The sequence below is a fragment of the Nannospalax galili genome, unplaced genomic scaffold (assembly GCF_000622305.1).
Source record: "Nannospalax galili isolate Female #2095 unplaced genomic scaffold, S.galili_v1.0 scaffold281, whole genome shotgun sequence".
NCBI classification, from domain to species: Eukaryota; Metazoa; Chordata; class Mammalia; order Rodentia; family Spalacidae; genus Nannospalax; species Nannospalax galili.
In genome coordinates, this window is record NW_008349068.1 from 1794593 (window position 1) to 1815609 (window position 21017).

The 21017-nt window shown below is 40.6% G+C and overlaps 1 protein-coding gene across 3 annotated transcripts in view; it reads left to right on the plus strand.

Moving 5' to 3' along the window:
- Positions 1 to 21017, plus strand: part of Pard3b (par-3 family cell polarity regulator beta) — a 1142550-nt gene continuing 1121533 nt past the window's right edge. For all 3 annotated transcript variants that reach the window (XM_017801393.2, XM_017801395.2, XM_029569916.1), the window contains exon 1: positions 1 to 340. In XM_017801393.2, the coding sequence (XP_017656882.1) occupies positions 221 to 340 (120 nt within the window). In that variant the 5' untranslated portion in view covers positions 1 to 220. The remainder of the gene's footprint in view (positions 341 to 21017) is intronic.

The window sequence follows — 21017 nt, forward strand, 5'->3', positions numbered from 1 at the left end:
AGCCACCGCCTGCAGCGGGCCGAGCCGCCGCGTCCCCGCGTCCCCGCGCCGGCTTCCCGCGCTTGGCCTCCCTGGGGGCTGCAGGGCGCCGCTGCGGGTCCCGGCCCCGAGGCCACACTCGGGACAGCGGCGCGGCGGCCTGGCTTCCCCCGCACCCAGGGCAGCGCCCGCTGGGCGGACACCTGTTCGGCCCGGCCTCGCGCCCTAGCCCAGGGCCAGGATGAAAGTGACAGTGTGCTTCGGCCGGACTGGCATTGTGGTGCCCTGCAAGGACGGGCAGCTGCGGGTCCGCGAGCTCACCCAGCAGGCACTGCAGCGCTATCTGAAGACTCGCGACCAGGTGAGGGGCGGGCAGGGAGGGGCGCGGGGCGGGAGGGGCGCGGCTGCGGCGGGCTCCTAGTGCTCGAGGCCGTGCACCTGCTGGGCGCCCCTGGCTCTCTTTAGGGGCTCTGATAACTCTGGCGACAGTTGAGCACTGCCAGTGGCCATAACTTTTGCAAGTTCTTAGTTTAAGTGATTCAGGTGTCTTGGAGCATCTGTGGGCCTTGTGGATCAGAGAGCTGTGGAAGGAAAGGCAGCATCCCACTCCCTTGGGCGGGGCGGGGGGGAGGTCCACACAGGTCGGCCCTGTGAGGCCTACTTCCAAGACCACATACCCAGCCTGCTCTTTCACAGAGTCCCAGGTCTCTGGGATACTAGGGAAGTTTCAGAAACACTGCTTTAGAACTTATTTGCAGGAACATTGCCATGTAACTGGTGTGGCTCCCGAAGTGTGATTTCTGACCCAGTAAGTCCCGCCCCATTGAGGCTCCTTGGAGAGCTGATTGGCTCAACGAACTCCTTGGGAGTTATAGCTGCTGGCGCCTTTGAAGTTTGTAACCTGCCTGATGAGAAAGAGGTCTTCTCCTGGTGACTTGGGCTGGAGCTCAGGTGGCAGATGCTGCATGCTAATGCCAGCCAGGGTATTAAGGTGTTTTCAGTTAGATGCCACACATTCTGCGAGCAGTTCCTATGGATGAGGTCCTGGATGACTACTGAAATGAGAATGATGTCCCATAGTGATATGGCTAAAGTCAGGAACAGGTGAAAAACAAGAGACAACTTGATTGTGCAGTAGGTGTCCAAGAAATCTATGTGGACTCTAGAACTCTTATCAGGTGTCAGAGTAACATATGGGGCTTCTGTATTTTCTTCGTTGGAGTCTTTAAATGAATACTCTGAAAAGCCCCTTTCATTTTTTTTTTTTTTGAATTCTCAGAGACATTTTGTATGCTCCAAATACTTCTCAAACAGGGCACCTCATCAATTCTTATTTTTGGAGAAAATCATTCTCTTAAGATTTGTTCTCATAGAATGGACTATAGATAATAAATGAGTTGGTCAATCTGTAGATGGAAAACTATAGCTTTAATTTTTAATGTTATGTTTGTGATTATAATGTTATATTTCTTCAAAGTATATAGGTTAAGTTTTTAAATTGCTTTCATTTATTAATTTATTGGGGGGGGTGCACACTCATACCACTGTGTGGAGGTCAGAGGACAACTTGTGGAACTCTGTCTCTCCTTCCTTCATGTGGGTCCTGGGGATTAAATCTAGGTCCTCAGACTTGGTGGCAAATGCCATTACCCACTCAGTCATCTTGCTGCTCCAGTATATAGTTTAGATATTTAAGAACTACTTGTAGCATCTATGCTTTCCCCTAAGAATTATACAGAAAAAGACTCTTAATAGATACTTATGTTATTTTAAATAGTCAATAATTGGAAGGCAGTATAGGGAAAAGTCTAAATATATTATATATAATCCCTAAAGCTCTGCCCTTGACATAGAACTGAAGTAGAGGAGGGAAAAAGTTTATGGTGGCCTTTAAAGCAATAGGAGAATCTACCCCAATGTATTTTTTTCCATTGTTACATTAGTGTGTACTGTTTATAATTCATAATGGTTCATGTACATGTTTCAGTTAAAAATTGAGATTTGACCAAGTATACAATTGCCTTTGAAATTGTATTCAACTAATTTCTCAAAGTTGGCTAAAATTAACAGTACCAATATACCCTACAGAGATTATTGAAGTATACTGCATGGAAAAACTGTTTAAGGAGATAATAAGCTTACTTTTTAACTTATTAACGATAATGTATGTCATCAAAGCTTGTACATTTAGAAATTTATTAGAAATTTAGAAATTTATACTGCATAAGCCCAGAGGTAAGCTAAAAGCTTGTTAAAAGAAGAAACAACCAGTAATCTTTAATATACTATAATTACTTCTTAAACAGTGTTTTAAAAACTTTGATATTTTGAACTAGAAATATAATTTATATCACAAAGCTCAAGATGTAATTGCATTGATCAGTTTGCTATTATTGCCAGCCATTACAATTTTCTGTGTTTGCATTTATATAGTAGTGAATGTGACATTTAAAGGTCACCTGCAGCTTATGAAACCTCTCTCTCAATTTTGGATTTTAAAATTTCAATTTAAGTGGAAAAAAGTGTTTCTCCCTCCCCTAAATTGTCTCCTCTAGTTCATTTTAAAGGATATTATAACCATAAGGCTTAACTAATAATTAGTGTTCCTAATGTAACTGAAATGTCAAAAAAATCCCGAAAAATTCCAGGCTTTTATCTTTTGAATAAAAAAAAAAAAATGGAAGAAGACTAAAAATGCCAGAATTCAATTTGTAAAACAGTTTGTAATGAATTCACTTTCTATAAGTCAGAAGAGAAATTTAAAAGGCTTGTTTCTCTGGATAGAAAAGTTTAAGTCCTGTATGCAACAATAACAGCTAACATGTATTATGCTTATTCCTTGCGGGCACTATGGTAGGAAATTACCATGTGTTACATGATATCCCCCCATAACATCAACATCAAAAGGTAGAATTCCCTGATTTACCAGTTGAGGTATAGAAATTACTAATAAATCATGGAAATGACCTTGAACCCAGCGGCTATGTCCCCAGGTCCTCACTCTTAGATTAACTACATAGCCTCCTGTGTTAATATATTTATCTTTTATAGGTTAAGAAAGACAATTCTTATTAGCTGCTACATTAACACATCAAGATAGCATCATTTGTTTCTTTCTGTGCTGCAGATAGAACCCAGGGTCTCGTGCCTGTGAGATAAGTGCTCTACCACTGAGCTACATCCCTCACTTGCAACATAACAATGGAGTATTCACAAATTCCTCTTTATTGTGTCTTTTATGATACAAGTGTACATTATAGGGAGAAGTCTAATTTCTGAGGCAAATATTGTATGATTTGCAGAGCACCTATGAAATATATTCCTCAGCTTAATTACAAATAGAAAAATGGGCAAGGTCTCTTAGATATCCAGATGGAAATTGATGAAACAAAAAACTTTCTGAGAACAGAAATTTAAGTCGTCTGTTTCTTCCTGGGTCCTAAATGATTTTGATGGGAGAAAGATCCAGGTGAATGGAAGTTATAGATTATGTGGGTTTGAGGGTGAGTGAAGCCCAGGGAGGCCCTTCTAGATTTTGTACACAGCATTAGAGAAGGAACCACCACCTGCTGAGAATAAGCAAAGAAAGCTGGCATTTGTGGTATGAAGGAACCAGCTGAGTCAACATCAGATAAGGCCAGAAGTAGGTGAGATGCTGGAGAAACAAGGGGAGCTTTGGGGAAGGTTTTAATTATGTTCTGAAATCTGGGACTTTGAGTTTCTTGTTTCCATTGAATGAAATCCATTGGGAAGGCAAGTTGACTGAGGAGCCAGAATTATGGGATGGCTTATCTTTGGATCCTGGTACTTTATCAGTGTCCTGGGCTCTAAATCCAATTTAGTGAAGTAGTTAGTGGAAGCGGTTGTCTCCTTAAGTAGTCAATGTGTGGATCACTGAGTAATTAGTTAAATTTATCATCAAAATTACATGTCACAGGTGAATTGATAATTGAACCATAACCTGCAGGGGCTCTCAACCCTGGCTGAGTATTATCTCTATTTTTAACATTTAGCATTTTAAACAGTATCAGTGCTTGAATCCCTTTTGTCAAGATTTTGATCAAGTGAGTATGGTGTGGACTTCAGGCACACGTATTTTAAAGAGCACTCCAGGTGGTTTTCATGCCCAGCTAGGGTTGACAACTGATCAACCACTAATCTCTCTGCATTGATGAACTTACTTGTTCAACCCTTTTGATGGAATACACTGTGCTGCATACATCTATAGAGCAATCTTTTATTAAGGCAACTCTCCTATTCCATCTCTCAATGAACTTTTTTCAGAGCAGGCACTGAAATAGGCTATTAAATTGAACATGTATACATATACTTGGTGAGGTGAAACAAACAAGGGAAAGACTTGTCTAGAAGTGAAAGTACAGTGTGTCCATGAGTTGAATGAGATAAGTTCATGGGATGGTGTGCGTGCTGGAGTTTTTATAAGTTGACACGTAGATCTTATTGTTTATTTGAGTAACCTTTTAAATCAAGAAATCATTAGTAGGTTTCTCAAAATGATTTTTACCTATATACAGATATTTTGAATAATTTGTTCTAGCAGTTGACACCATGTTCCCAGAACTGGATATAGATGACTAACTTCTATCTTCTGATTAATTGTGACATCAGGATCTAAGCGAATTTATACAGTGAGATCTGTGGAATAGCTTGAACTCTTGAATTTCTGAGCTTTTCAGATTTTGATGCCTTGTTGTCTGAGTGGATCTTGTGGTTCTTGGATACATTAGTTAGGTGCTGTCTGGATTCCTTTTTTAAAAAAATTTGTTTTTATTGAATTTTTGTGCATTTTATACAGAATATCTCAAAGAATCTTAATAATCTTTATACTCCTGTCCCCATGGGCATGCTCCCACAGCCCCACTGGAACCCATATACTCTGTCATCTGTGTTAAGGCCCAGTGTGTCAAGTCAGTGTGCCCAGATGTTCCCGTGTGCAAGTCCATCCACTGAGGTCTAGTCAGCCTATCTAGAGTCTCTTCTTTTAGGAAGATCGGCTTTTCCTCCCCCAGCAGTAATCAGCTGCCAATGTTTCCTCAGCTAAGAATGGGGTCTGCTGTTCATTTCCCCAGTTCTATGCTGGGTTTTGTCTGCCTGAGTTTGTGTGGGACTTTTGTATGCTGACACCATTGTCACAGAATCATGCAAGCAGGTTCCCAGGACCTTGTAGGACTCTGTTCCCATGTGGTCATGTGTGCACCTCCTCCCTGGACTCATGTAGAGATACTGTGTGTAATTTGTCATTAGGTTGTTGGACTAATATTATTCCCTCTGTTTTTCTTTTAACTAGCTAGGCATTATTTATCTCTCCTCTCTCCCTGTGTAACCCTTCCACCATGGTTTCCCCATTTGAAGTGTCCCCATTTTCCTCATTTCTCCCTTGCTAATACTAGTCTCCTATGGTCCCACCTCTCTTGAGCACCTTCTTTTCCTTTATTCCCAAGGTTCCTTGTATAACCCCCTCCCCATAACATTAAAATAACCCATTTTTTTAATCCATATCTCCCTTAGTAACACCTATCTCCTACAGTTCTTCTTTCTCAGGTTTTTTCTTTCCCTTTACCTCCCTGGTTCCTTTTCTTTATCCTGGTTCCTGTAATCATGTCTGGATGCATACTCACTTATAATAATTTTATGTTAGGAGCCACATATGAGGGAGAATATATGTTGTTTGTTTTTCTGAGTCTGTGTTACTTCACTTAGTGTAACAATTTCCAGTTCGATCCATTTACCTGAAAATTTCATGATTTCATCTTTCTTTACTAGTGAGTAGAACTCCACTGTGAAAATGTACCACATTTCATTATCCACTCATCAGTTGAGGGACACTTAGGTTGCTTGAATCTCTTAGCTATTGTGAAAAGAGCACCAACAAACATGGATGTACAAGTGTCTCTGCAATAGGATGAGTCCTTTGGATATATGCCAAGGAGTGGTGTAACTGGGTCAAATGGATTCCTTTTTCAATTTGTTGGTGACTGATTAACTTGTGTGCTTCATCTCCCAATCAGTTCTTGACTCCTCTGACATGTGGACAAGATGCTCTTCACAACATCTGGAAAGTCTGACTCACAGTCAGCAAGGCACAGTCTAATTTAGTTTGGGTTCTGCCATTCAGCTAGTGATGCATTGCAAACAGGGCTCAGGAAATTTACTGTGACCCACAGGCCTATTTTCTTAGACCTTCTTAGTATTATATTTTGTTATGTTTATTGTATAGATTTTGAGACTCCATGTACAAGTCTAGATTTATCTTTTCTCTCAGGGAAAACAAAAGGGAAGATCTGACAGCACTGGGATTTGCTTTCCCATATGCAATCATCACTTAGCACTAAGACACCCCTGTTCTCTGTGAAGGAGTTAATAATTGTCCATTTCTACTGTTACCTATCCAGTAGTGAAGATCAGTTACTGTCATCATAACTCAACCAACATTTTTTCTGTTTTCATTTTCTTTAGTTTCCAAAATTTTATTTATTTATTGTGTATAGGTGTACGTATACATGCATATGTGTGAGGGTGCGTGCATGACCTGGTATGAGTATAAAGGTCAAAGGATAACCCTTTGCAAGTTGATTCTCACCTTCTACCATGTGGTACTTGGTGGCAAGCGCCTGTACCCACTGAGCCATCTCATTATTGCTGTTTTTATTGTTTTTTATGGCCCTCTTAATGCATTGCTGCATTTGCTTGGGCTTCTGGCAGGCATTTGGGTTTTGCCCCTGGACTTTTGCTTCCTTCTTCCTCCTCTTCATCTTCATCTTCCTCTGTCCCCTCTGTCCCAATGGATCTCTCCCTTTTTCTCCCTTTCCCAGTACACACACACACACACACACACACACACACACACACACTCGTGAACTCTGTGTATATGTAATCCAGGGCCCTTCCCATTGGGTTTGTTGACTGGGCTTTGGCCCACTGCTTAGTCCTCTGGAGCTTGGTTAATCACTCTGTGTGTGATGAGAGCTATATCCCCAGTTTGGAGCTCAGAAGGTTTAAGTAAGAAAGTATTTATTTCCATAATTTCTAGGCCCTAGATCCCCTTTGAGGAACTTGGGCAAATGGTAATGTTGTCAGATGTTTTTTAGACTGTTTCCTGAAGGGACTGATACTTAAAATGACCTCAGAAATCTGTTGGAAATTAGAGATTCAGCCTCTCTTAGAAAGTCTAAAGCAGGGCAGGCCAAAAGAACTTTCTTGAATGATGGATGTTGTGTATCTGTGTCTAATGGGGTGGCTTCTAGGGCCATATGTCTACTAAATATTTGCAATGTGGCTAGTGAAACTAAGAAACTGAATTTTAAATTCTGTTCAGCATTCATTCTGCCTACCTGAGTGAACGTTTGGGTCCCACACTCCTCTGGTGTTTGCTCTTTGTTCTGATGGAAGAACATTGTCTAAAGCTCAGATCTCAAGGGATCATGATGTTGGCATTCTTGTAGATATTGCTGCCCCATTCTGATGAGAATTTTGCTATCAGAAAAGGATCTTTACCTATATTTTGATATTCAGAGTTGGTAGAGATTTTAAATTCAAAATCTGCTACCCAGTAAACAAATACCAGGTTGTTTGAAGAGAATGTAGAAGTAAAGCCTGAAAGTGTGCATCTTCTGCTTCAGGTACCAGGCAACACTGGACCAACAAATAGTTATGAACAAAACATCTGAATCATTTTCACTGAAAGTTAGATGCTTCGCAACTGTGAAAGCACTAACCATTTTAAGCACATGCATTTTATAGCCTGCATTCTTCTGATTTCTTTTCCTACCTTGCTGGCTCTTTGGTTCCTGCCCTCCTCCCCTCTCTGTTGACATTAGTGTGCCCCAGGACTCAGTTCTTAAACCTCCTCTTATCTCTCTGCTTCTCCCTTGATGATGTTTTCCAGCCAGATGGCTCCAGCCTCAATCTCTTCCCTGAACTCCCAACTCCATATGCAGCTGCCTCCTTGATGCTTTTCACATGGCTGTCAGATGGCATCATGCACCGAATGCATGCTGCAAACTGAATTCCTCATTTCCCATTCCCTGCCAATTCTCCTGTAGTCTAACCTGATTGTTAAAGGGCCATGCCACCTTCCTAGCTGTGCCAGTAAGGAAGCAACTCTCCAAATGGCTCCTTTTCTCTCATGATCACGGCCTTCTCTTGACTTACAATCAACTTGCAAATTCTGTTGATTCAGCCCTGTAATTCTGCCCTCACAGGATATTCAGAATCTTATACCCTTCTTTACCTTTCTTTCTAGCATACTGGGGCTTGCTTTTTATATTTATTTATTTTAGTGTATGTGTATGCATATGTGTATATGTGTAGGTATGTGTACAGTTGTCTGTGTGTCGGGGGGGCAGTATGTATAAGCCAGAGGTCAATTTTGGATGTGGTTCCTTATTTTTTGAGACAAGGTCTGGCTGGTCAATGAGCTTCAGGGATCCTCTTTTCTCTTCCTTTCTAGCACTGGAATTACAAGCATAGACTACCACACCCAGTTCTTATGTGGGTGGTAAGAATCAAACTGAGGTCCTCATGCTTGCATGGCAAACACTTTACCAACTGAGCTATCACTCCAGCCCTTTATCCTTTATTTTCCGTCTATATGCACTACTATATGCCGCCTATATGCACTACTATAGCAACTTTTTAGCACTTAAGCTAGAGTGACCATTTCTAATTTCAGCAGATGATGCCATTTATCTGTTCACATTTCAGTGATGGGTTCCATATCTCTCAGATGGCCTATAATGTGCTATATGACATGGCTATCTATTCAGAAAAAAAAGGCAGTAGCTGTGAAGTTGCCCTCCTTAGGAAGGCCTGCTGGCAAAGCTGCCCAGTGGCATCCAAGCATTTAGATTTGTGGCGGGATCCTATTGTTTTCTTACAAAATGGCTCACTGAGCAAGATTATGCAAAACACATGACTTAGGCTCAGTGCTTGGTCTTCTTTTTTTAGTGGGGTATGTGTGTGCTGGAGTTTTCATATATGTTAAGCAGAGGGTGCCTTTATGAGTAGCCTTCAACAAAGCCTTGAGCCTCTAATGTCCTTCCCCTGCTGCAGCACTTCACAAGTGTTGTCACAACTCTTTACTGGGGGAATTGGGCACATCCTCTTCTGGGAGAAGATCCTTGCAGCTTGCTTCAGTTTCCTCCAGACTTCATACCACATGCCTTTTCCTTTTACTAATTTTGCTGTGTCCTTTCACTAACAAATCATAAGCGTTTGTATGGCAGGGTTTGGAGACTTGAGTCCTCTGTGAATCGTGGAACCTGAATGTACTTGGGGATCTGACCCAGGATCTTATGCCTCTACTTCCCCATCTTCTCACACTCATTCCCCATCTTCTCACACTCACCTGTCTCCTACTCTGCCCCATCCACACTGATCGCTTGGCAGGTTTTCAAACATTCCAGACAGACTCGTGCAGTTTTCTCTGAAATGCTGAAATATTTTCTTATGGTTATCCATTTGTTGACTTCCTTCATCTTTTTCATCTTAAATAGTTGTTTTCTTTTCCTGGAAACTTTCCTGACTGTCCCATTCATAATTATAATTCCTCCAACCACACTCTCATTTTCCACTGACCATTTCTTTTTTTTTTTTTTTTTTCGTCTTTATGAGACAGAGTCTCCCTGTAGCCCCAGATGGCCTGGAATGGGCTATGTGGACCAGGTTGGCCTTGAATGCACAGAGATTACAGGCACGCACCATGACAGCCAGCTAGGTCTGTCCATTTCTATCATCTTATTTTACCAAATGTGTTACCCCCTTGCAGTGGAACACTCCGTTTAATAAAGGTAGAGATCTTTGTCCATTTCATTCATTGCTGACTCACCACCCCACCTCCATCTCTTAGAAGTATGCCAGGTACATAGCAGGCTATTGATAAATTGTTTTATTTATTTATTTTTCTAAAAAGTTCTTTTACCATGCCTCCATTACTATCTGTTGCTGTTATCTCTTGCTTCATTGCCAACATTCCCTACTGAGCATTATTGGATGGGTTAGGAATTTGGACCAAAGGCTTGATGCTGTGCTCTCTAGGTCTGGGATAGTCATGATGGTGTTTTCATTCACGTGACTAAGTACCTCAGCTAGAGGGCAGGCTAGCTGGCTGCATCACTTGCCTGGGGACATGTCTTAGACCTTAGTTCTTGAAACAGGCTGGGTTTCTTGGTTTTCTTCTGTGTAGTTAGTCTCAGTGCTCCATTCTTACAGTTTCTTTCCGTGATCGGTACAACAACATGGTTTCCCAGGCTGTGAAGAATACAGAAAGTAGAAGCAATCAGGTATTCATAGGCTTAGACATGCAATAGGCATGAACTTATTTACACATTTCATTAGTTAAAGTAAGTTATTAGTCCAGCCAGGATTCAAGGGAGAGGATTACACCAGGGGCTGAATACTAGTAAGCACAGTTCACTAGACAGGTGTCATGCAGTATTCTAATAGATATATGAAGGTCAATCTGTCACCATCTCTGCTTTTATAATTCTGCAGTCAGATTTGTCTGCTGAGAAGCAGTGTAGATGAGGAATGCCTTTCGGAAGGGGAAGATCCTGAAGCTTCTTGGAAGGATGATGAAGATTCTAAGTACAGGCAATAAAATGGTTGAGGGAGTTGTGAGAAGTTGAGAGAAGTCTGGGGAGGAGGTACACAAGCTAATTTAGACCAGGTTGCGATGGCCCTTGGGCACTGGCCTAAGGAATTTTCATACCTTTTTTAGTTCAATTATCAGCTTTATTACAAATATATTCATATTTTACTCAATTTGGTCAGTCTAAAATATTTCTATGAACTTAGAGTGTGGAACTGTGATACTTTTGATTGTGGACTTGACACAATGTAGGATAACCTGGGAAAGTAAATGAGGAATTGTCTAGATTAGGTTGGCCTGTAGGCATTTCAGTGGGGAATTATCTTGTTTATGTTAACTGAGGTGGGAAGACCTGCCCAACAGTGGGTGACACCTGGGCATGGGATCCTGGTTTGGCTAAGAATAGAGAAAGCATTTCCAGACACAAATGCTTAAGCAGAAAGCATCACTCTCTGATGGACTGTAACCCAAAATTTCATGCCAAATAAACTTTTTCCTTTGAGTTGTTTTTGTTAGGTCATTTTATCACAGCAACAAGAAAGGAAATACAGGAACTTTCAGATAACGAATTAGAAAAAATTTCCCTTAAGGTTCTATCACCTAGTTGATTGCCCAGGCTTTTACATTTTTCCCAGCTAAACTATTCTCAACAAGATCAAGATCTGGTAGCTGAAAGTGATGGTACTTTTTGGTTCTTATTTTTGATGATGTCCAACCCTTTCCAACTCTCTCTACATGAGTTGTCTGGGATTTATGCATTTCTCCATTTAGCCTTCTTGGATGCCCCTATGCCTCCATGTGTGCAGCCCTGGCCTTGTTCTCAGTCTCGTCCCTGCCACTACTTCAGCTCTCACAAATGTACACTTGGCCCTGAGGTTGCTCTAGACTCCGGCATCTCCCTGCCTCTGAACTTCACCAGATGACTGTCCCACATGCAGTCCAATCCTAGCCTGTTCTCTGCTTTCTGTCTGTTGCTCTAGCCATAGTGCCATCACTCCCAGCTCGTCTCCCCAGAAACCTGAAAATCCCCCACTTCACATTGCATTCTCCTCCTCCGTCTTCCACCGCATGGTTCATTGATTGCCAAAGTTCTTTGATACTTAGAAGTCGCCTCTTGAATTTGCTTTCTCATTTCTATTCCAAACCCATACTATTTCACATTTCTTCTGTGGGTGATTGCAACCGACTTTTAACTGGCCTCCCTAGTTCTATCAGCTCCTAACCCATTCAACTATTCTCTGTTTATGACCCGAGTACAAAGTTAATTACTTCAGTCAGTATTTAAATGGTTCTCTGCTTTTCCAGTGAAAACCCAAACTTTGCTTGCCTGTCCAGGACCTCTATTTTTTTACCTTCTTTAAATTACTCTATGCAATTAAGTATTGATTCAGGCTTTCCCCCAGCTTCTTCCATAGCAACCCTACCCTCTATTTTCTTCCTGACTGTGGCTCACAGGACTCATGTTTGGGTTTCCAGAATTTCCCACATTGTGCTTTGATTTTGTAAAGCATATGGTCATGGTCTACTACTAACTGGGAAATCCCCAGATCACAGCAAGTTATCATGGCAAGGTTTCTCTTTCTGGGCGAAAGAACTGGGTTCTGTCCATATAATCCTCTGCTCACTGTTTCCTTTAGCCTCAGAGTTTCCCACAGATCCTCCACTTGTGCTGAGTGATGAACACCAAGAGTAGATGATGTTTTGGGAGGTTTGAGGTTTTGCCTGGAAGTAGCAGACATCACTTCTATTGGTGAAACTAGCCATGGACCCAAGTACCCCAGGCTTGGGAGAAGTAGTGTACCTGGCTACAATTGAGGAGCTAGGCAGGTGCTGCCACATGCTGCAATCATTTTGATTCTCATACTGTCCTGTGAGCTACAACTACAGTGTGTCTTGTTTATTTTCCTCTTCCTGATTTTAGTGTATCTGATACACAGAATGGATACTAAAAATGCTTGCTGAATTATACCAACTTTTATATTTCTTTCTTTTATAAAAGTGAGGATGACCTTGTAGTCAGCCTAGTGTTTATAAGTTTGAAATTGTTATATGTGGTAGAGTTCTTTTTTAAAAGTCTAAATCCAACTTTTCTTTTGATTGTCTTCAAATGCCTCATCATATCCACATTTGCTGGAGGCAGTTGTTTAGTAGTCCATTATATCTGCCTCACTGATTGTCTTAAATAACGGCTTCAAATTCTGACAGGTTGACTCCTCAGATTTTTGAGACTGAGTGCTCTGCAGTTCTGATTTTCAACTATGTGATACCATAATGATTTTTCTCCCTGAAGACTCATGTGTAATGCAATCTCTTATATTTGAGCAATGTTTGATTTTCAGTATTGTATTCATTAATTTCATGTTGATTTTAAAAGTGATGCTGAATTACATTGATTTTGATGGTTTATTTTTAACAGGCATGATATCTCTGTCTTGGGGGCTGCTAGAATTAGGTCTGTCTCTTGTTGCTGGGCTCAGCCAGCCTTCTGATTGCAGAACTCTTACTTTGGATTGCACTGTGATACAATTGCTAGATATCAAGAGACAGGCTCTTAAAAAGGTTTTACTCTCAATTTGGTCTCTATCAGATGCAGTGCCAAGTATGGTCCAGATAAGTAAGGCCTATGTTGTTCCTGTCTTGTCCCTCAAGGTGAGATTATTAAACTCCCAGGGTGGTCCTGAGCCCTGGAGGATTAGGCAGAGGGGTCAACTTGGTATGGCAGCAGATGACAGAAATGTCCTCAATGCTTAATTAATCTCTTATAATTAGAAAGAATAGAGGTCCAAGCTGAGAAAGGGATGAACAGAGCCATTTCATTGACTAGTTTGGGGCAGAAATGAATGGTTTATGGGGAGTTCCAGCCATAGATTTGGATGCCTTTTAATGGATATGTGGCATGAATTTGATCATTCTTTTATAGAAGAAAGAACCCGTGAACCCTGTAAGCAAAGATGGAAGGTGGCCTACTTCTATAGAGGGTTGAAAAGTTATGGGGTACATGCCTTTAGAATGAAGGGAAATAACAGCAGTTTCCTATTCCCTATGTCACATAAAATGTGTATTCAGTGAGGCCTCCGTTATGTCTCCAAGTAGGGCATGCTTTGCCCTGGTTGTCTATAGCAATGCCAAAGTCATTTTGGTGACTTGGGAGAAGATTTAAAGAGCTACTTTGGGTCAAGAAGGGTACTTTGTGCTTGAGATATAAGTGGATACAAGGCATAGTCCCTGCTCACATCAGGTTAGGGGAAAGAATGGGTAGAGTCAGCAGTGTAACTAAAAAGTGTGCTGTGTGAGGCAGGGGCTCGAGGCAGGGCCAGAGAGAACTTTGCTTTGACAATGGAGGTAAGGAGTTGGGCTGGTTTTACTCTGGGAGCTGAAGGGTTTTGAAGGATGAATGGATATTTGGGCAGGGCAGCAAAACTGGAGAAGAGCAGGGGAGGGGGGTTGGTCTGCCTCTTTCTCAGGTGGGTTTTGTTTTAGTTTTTGGGATGGGGTAGCACAAGCTGGCCTTAAACTCATGGAAATCCTCCTGTCTCAGCCACTTGAGTACTGAGATTACAGGTATAACTGTTAAAGTGAAAATTTTTGTTTATTTTGGAGGAGGAAGCAGGAAAGAAGAGTGATCTAGAGGGTGTGGTAAGGAAGCAGGCTCAAACACCTGCAGGTGCCATTTGTTTTGAGGTACTAAAGAGCTTGAGGAGTCAAGGAAACTTTCTGAGCTGGATGGTGATCTTAATGTACTGATAGCACTAGACCTGGAGCAGAATGGAGAACTGGGGGTAAGGTGGGGGAATTTGGGATGTGACAGGACAACAGGATGACAGGGGATGGAGTTGGACCACAGCTAGCTCAGGGTTGGCTGTTGGTGTAGAGTTGAGTAGAACTGATACAGGAGAAAAGATGAGCCTTAAGTGTCAGAAGGTGAGGAAGGGCAAAATGGGGCTCACTGTTGTGGTCAGGGTAGTGTGGGCGAACTTGGAGCAGAAGTAGTCTGAGCTTTCCACACTCACAAATCAAAGGCTTTCAGTGAATGCACCTGTGATGTACCCCAGAGGCTGGAGATACACAGATAAGGATCGCATGGTCTGTGCCCTTAAAGAGCCCCCTGGATAGGGAGGAGAGAAGGGAGACTGAGGACAGGTAAAGGACTGTGAGGGCCAGGCTTAGATGTAGGTTCATAAAAATGCCAGTCTTTTGTATCAGTTGTTTGGTACTGTAGTAAAGCTTTGATTCAAGATTGAGGTTTGAGTATAGATGTGTAAAAAGAAACATGATGTTCAGAAATACAAGTTGCTAGACCAAGTTAATGAATGTGTAAACTGTACTGATGACCTTTAGACTTTTTGATAGTGTTTCAGAGTTGGAAGCCTCCGTTCTTCCAGACTCTGCCTTTGCCCTTCTCTAGTGTCTTCTGCAGCTCAGGGGGCTGAGCAGTGTGAGCTCTTGCCCTCTGACTTTTAGCTAGGGTCAGCTATTGAAGAGGCTCTAGCAAGAGAACAGAGGGCAGGAGGCTCCCTCCTTGCCAGGCCACTGTGGGCTATCCCTGTCCTTTTCTTAAAGGCCATAACTCATGTCAGGCAGCCCATCCACAGCCTGTCTGTCTACATCAATTGCCTTCCCTGGTACCCTTGTGTCCTAAGTGATAGCAAGGGCTCACATACCTTGGCGATTTCCACTGTCCCTGGCAAAACTTTAGAAATAATTTCTTTGTTAAACTCCTAAGTGTGTAGTTTGGGCAAAACATCTATTTCCTGACAGGATTTAGAGTAAGGAATACAGTAAGAAATAATGTTTTTCTTCCAGACCCAGTGTCCATACTATCTACCCATACACAAATGGAACAAAAGTTTCATGAAAGAATTCTTTCGTTTACTAAAAATGATTCTGTCTGATTTTAAAATGTTGATTTCTTTTTTATTTAGAAGGGTAATTGGGACACATTAAATTGATTCACTGCCTGCAGTTAGGTCCTGCAGTTAGAAAGCCTAAACTTGATGTTTAGGGACATCAAGCCTGAATGGACCATCAGGCCAGGTGACTAGAAATCCCACCTCTAAGATCTAGTTGCTTTGTAGATTAGAATAAAGTGAGACTGGAATTAAATTCTTAAAATGAAGCACGTATCATGGGTTTAAATGATTTTTTTTCTGTGAATTATAAAGCCAGTCCCTTACATATATAATAGAGATAAGATTTGGATCTTCAGACTTGCAAAGAGCCAGCACATGAGTTAAGAGTCCTCTCTGGCAGCATCCCTGCGGCTTGATAAGATCTCAGGGAAATTGAGTTCTACTTGTCATCTCGGATTCCTTTTGTGACATAGTAATAGTATTGGTAACTTTAAATGTTGGGTCTGGATTACTTCCTTTTGTAGCAAAGAGTTGAGGAAATGTGAGCTGGGTAAATAATTCTTGTATCTATATTTATAGGCACATTTATAGAGATTCAGTGGGCTTGAGTTTTGACAGCAGTGTTTGATCAGAAACATTTTCCCAGAACCTTAAAAAGAAATGTAACTGGAGTTCAGAAATTTTTAGTAAAAAATACTTTTGGGAGGGATTACTGGAGCTACATCCGTGTTTCAGATTTTTCCCCCTTTTGTTCTACCTTTGTCTTCTGGCGAGTAAGGGCCGCTTAGAAATGGGACCACTTACAGTGAAGGTCCCCAGTCCATTACTGTCCTAGTTTCTTAGGGCTGCCATGACAAACTACAACAGGTCTTAAAACCAAAGAAATTGGTTTTCACACAGTTCTGGAGGTTCAAGATCCTAAATCAAAGTGTTAGCAGTGCCAGCTCTCCTCAACACCTCCAGGCAGGGCGTTTTTCTGCTTCTTCCAGCTTTCGGAAGCTCCAGGTATTCCTTACCTTGTGTCAGTGTCTGGCCAATCTTCGTTTGCATCATTACATGCTATCTCTCTCTCTTTCTATTTTCCTCCTCTATGCCAGCTATGTTGGGTTAGGGTCCATCATAATGACCTTATCCTGACTTCATCCTCTCTGTAAAGGCTCTCTTTCTAAGTCAAGTCACATCTACAGGGTTAGAACTTCAACATAAGCTAAGTCACATTTACAGGGCTTAGAACTTCAACATAAGCTAAGGAGAGGACACAATCTGTCTCATGACAATTGCTGTACTATTTAGTGCATTGTTTTCTTGTTTTTCTAGTAACCAGCACAAGAAATTCTGATATTTCCATTACTTTTCTTCGTAACTTATTATTTTATGTTATATTAATAATAATAATTATTATTTTACTTTGCCTCATAATGGTCTACAGATAACCAGCTTTCTGTTTCTATGAGAACTGGTGATCTTATGGTCTGCTATCACTTATCTGGGGTTATTAAAGATTTGGGTGTCTATGCCCTTGTTCTCATCTGCCTTTTCAGGTGATCCTTTTGAGACTCAGTCTGTCTGATATTCATCTCATCCCACATCCAGTATGGTCCGCTTCATCAAGCATTGTTTAAAAGCTCAGTTGTTTGCATTGTGTTTATATACAGTCTAGAATTAAGTTATCTGTGGAGGTGCCAGGTAGGGTGTTTTGAGCACCTTCCATGTGCTGATATAACAGTCCATTTCCTCCAGAGTGTTGCTAACAAGTTGGAGAGATGTGCATGTGTGTGCATGTGTGTGTGTATGTGTGTACACATATGTACATATATGAGTTCCTTGGGATTCAGAAGTAGGAAAGTTCAGAGTAGGCCAGAATGGCCAATGAGAAAATTAGATAGACTCAAAATAAATGCAGGAGTGTGTCAAGTGGCAGAAGAAAAGGACAGAGAAGCACTGGCATTCTCAGCCTGTTGGTCCTAGCATCCTTTTGCATTAACAAAGAGCTTAAAGCACTTTTATGTGTAGTATATCAACTTATATTTAGAAATTATAACTGAGAAATTAAAATTATATTTACTTGATTTAAAATGACTCCATTAGAAGGTAAAATCTCTTGTTTTATGAAAATGACTACCCTCAGAAATAAAAATTTAGGGAGAAGCGTGGTACTAGGTGGTTTTGCAAATTCCTTTGATGTTCGGCTTATGTTTAAATCTGCTTTTTCATTCAATCCATTATAATAAGTTTTGGATGAAATACATGAAGAAAGTCCTGCCTCAAAACTACATGTAGTTGGAAAAGGACGGTCCATTTTATTAGCATTGTCAGATAATTATAGATAGGATATTTTCAGATATATCGCATGAAAACACAGTACTGGATAATCTCAGTTTTCATTTTAAAAACAGAATACCTGGAAGTTTCCGTGAGCCAGGAACGTTGCCGCAAATGGCACGGGTTCTTTCCGTGGCATCTTGTAAACCTTCAGATTGTTCCAGTGAGGCAGCACACTCATCTGGAGGCTTCACTGGAAAGTATCTTCTCCAGGCTCCTGAAGGACATTGGCAGGACTCGTTCATGCAGCTGCAGGGCTGACGGCCCTGCCTTCTGATGGCTAAAACTGGGAGGCTGCCCTCAGTTCTAGGGGCCATCTTCCTTTCCTGAGGACACCTACAGGTCCCTGTCATGTATGCTTTCCAAATCCAGCTACTTGCTTTACCTTTAGAGCTAGTTGGCTAGCAGGATGGAGTATTACATGACATAATTATGCAATGGCATCTCAAAATGATTTTTAAAAATATATTTTTAATTGAATTTTTGTGGGTTTCATACAATACATCTTAATCATATTTAGTCCCCCTTCCCTACCTGCACCCTCCCATGGTACACTCACAGAACTTCACGCATTCTGTCCTACATGTTAAGGTCTATTGAGTCCAGTTAGTGTACCCAGATGTCCCTCCATGTGAGTTCATCAATTGGAGCCTGTTCAGACTGTCTATCCTCACTCCTTTAAAGAACATCAACTCTCCCTCCCTCAGCAGTGATCAGCTTTCAAAACTTCCTCACCAAAGTTGTGACCTCCTGCTCATCTCCCCAGTTCTATACTGATTTTTGTCTGATTGAGTTTGCATGGGTCTTGTGCATGCTGTAAGTTTATAGGAGCAAGGTCCCAGGAGCCTGTAAGACTGCTTCCTTATGGTCATACACCACCCCTGGCTCTTACAATCTTCCTGCCCCCTTTACACAATGGTTCCTGAGTTCTGTGTGGGTGAGTTTTAATATAGGAGTCCTGTGAGGCTGGAGAGCTGGTGCAGCTATTAAAGGCTCAGGCTCACAATCAAAATGATTTTTTTTTAATTTAGTTGCAATACGGAACCTATACTACTGATATTTTCATATTCTTTTGCAACTCATTAGTTTACATTATTCTTTGACTAAATCATCCATGCATGTGTGTTTTTTAAAAATTATCATATTTGTATAAAATAATGGGTTTCATTATGACGTTTTCATACATGTATATCAAGTGTTTTGGTTATATTTTGTACCTCCTCATACCCATACTTTTCTGTACTTTACTTTCTCGCTGGTCCTGTTGGGTTGGTATTCCTCCTTTAATTATCTCTTCTTCTGGTAAGATTTGTTCTTTGCTAAATTCTCCTGGCTGTGTTTATCTTCCTCTTTCATGTTCAGAATTCCTTTAAGCATCTTCTCCAGTGATGGATTAGTGCTCAGGAATATATATATAGTTTTATATAGTTTGTGCTTATTATGGACAGTCTTTATTTCTTCATTGACTTTGAAAGATAGCTTTTCTGGATATGGAAATCTAGGCTGGCAGTTATGTTCTTTCAGGGTCTAAAGTATATCATCTCAAATCCTCTTGGCTTTTGGGCTTTATGCTAAGGAATCAGCTATTCTGATAACTTGCTGCTTCTCTGTTGCAGTTTTCAATATTGTTTCTTTGTTTAGCATTATAACTATAATGTGATATGAAATTTTTTTTTTCTGGTTGTGTCTATTTGGCATCTTAGGAGCCTCCTGAATCTGGATGTTCATCTCTTCCCAGTATTTGGAACGTTTCTGTGATTGTTTTGTTCAGTGTCTTTTGTGTCTTTGGTGTATACCATGTCTCCTTTTTTATGCTCATAAATCACCAGTTTTATCTTTTAATGACTTCCAGAGGTCTTGTCCATTCTGCTTGTATGTTATTATTTTTTAATGATTGACTATTAAAATTCATCTACTTTTTGTTCAAGCCTTAGTGTTCTGACTTTTACTTGATCCAGTCTATTGGTGAGGCTTTCAATACAGTTTTTTTTTTTAACTTGTTGTGTTTTTCATTTGCAATATTTCAATTTGAAATTTTTTTCCAGAGTTTCCATCTCTTTGTTGACTTCCTCTTTCACATTGTGCATTGGCTTCCTTGTTTCATTCAGTTCCTTATTTGTATCCTCTTTGATTTAACTCAGGTGCTGATTTTTCTATCCTTTGGGAATGTGTTGATCACTCTTATATGCATTATATTTAATTCTTTGAAATTTATTTCCATCTCCATTATTAGACTCATTTATTGTGCAATTGTTACCTTTTATATTTTTGTGTTTCTGCATTGGAATTTGTGCATTTTGTGCCAAATCATTGGACAAAAGTTTTAACATCCTATATTCTTTCAGTTAAAATAGACTGTGGTAAGGTTGAGGTGCAGAATCATACAACTTGACTAGGGATGCAACTCAGTACCTCAACACCCACCCACCATGCTCAAGGAAGAAGCCCAGTTTCCAGCATCTCTCAGAAGACAACTAACTACAATAGCAAGTGTGTCGTAGTGATAACCAGCTGAGGTTACAGCCATAACAGATGAAAAACATCGACAGCCACATGGGGGGAAAGGAGCAAGGATAATACTGAGCAAGCTAAGGAGATATTAAATAATGGCAGGAGTGGAGAAAATACTACTAGGAAGTAATAGAATACAAATAGAAAATTCAAATACCATGAAAAGGAGAAAATACAGAAAGAAGGGAACAATAAGGAAAAAATAGAGAAGTTCCAACTAGAAAGAAAATGAAGAACTATTTCTCTTGGTTTATGAAGTTTACTAAAATTTTAACTTTTTTTGCTTTTTTGTCTTTTTTTAAATTTTATTTAAAACATTTTTTTTACAATTAAAGTTACAGTTTTAACAATATACAAAATGTTGCAGAATTCAAATTTTTTGGCATAATGATTACAGATTTGATAAATACATTTTATATCTCATTAATAGCGATGGGGATTATACAAAAGCTATTAAAACAATTATGAGAATAAATTCTATTATCACTTAAGTATCTAAAGCTACCCTTTATCTTTGCGTTCTTCCAGAATGATTTGTTCTTATTCTTTACCTTAATTTGAGGGACTTCAAGAAGATACTACCAGAAGGGCAGACAGGGGGGAATGGATGAGGGTGCTGACAGCACAGTAGACAGTGACAGGGATGGCAGAGTATGGAGCCTCTAGTGGAAGAGGAAGGCTGTCTATCTGATGAGTTTGTATTCATGCTCAGATGCTGAGGAGCTCAGAAGGTGGGCGACTGTGAC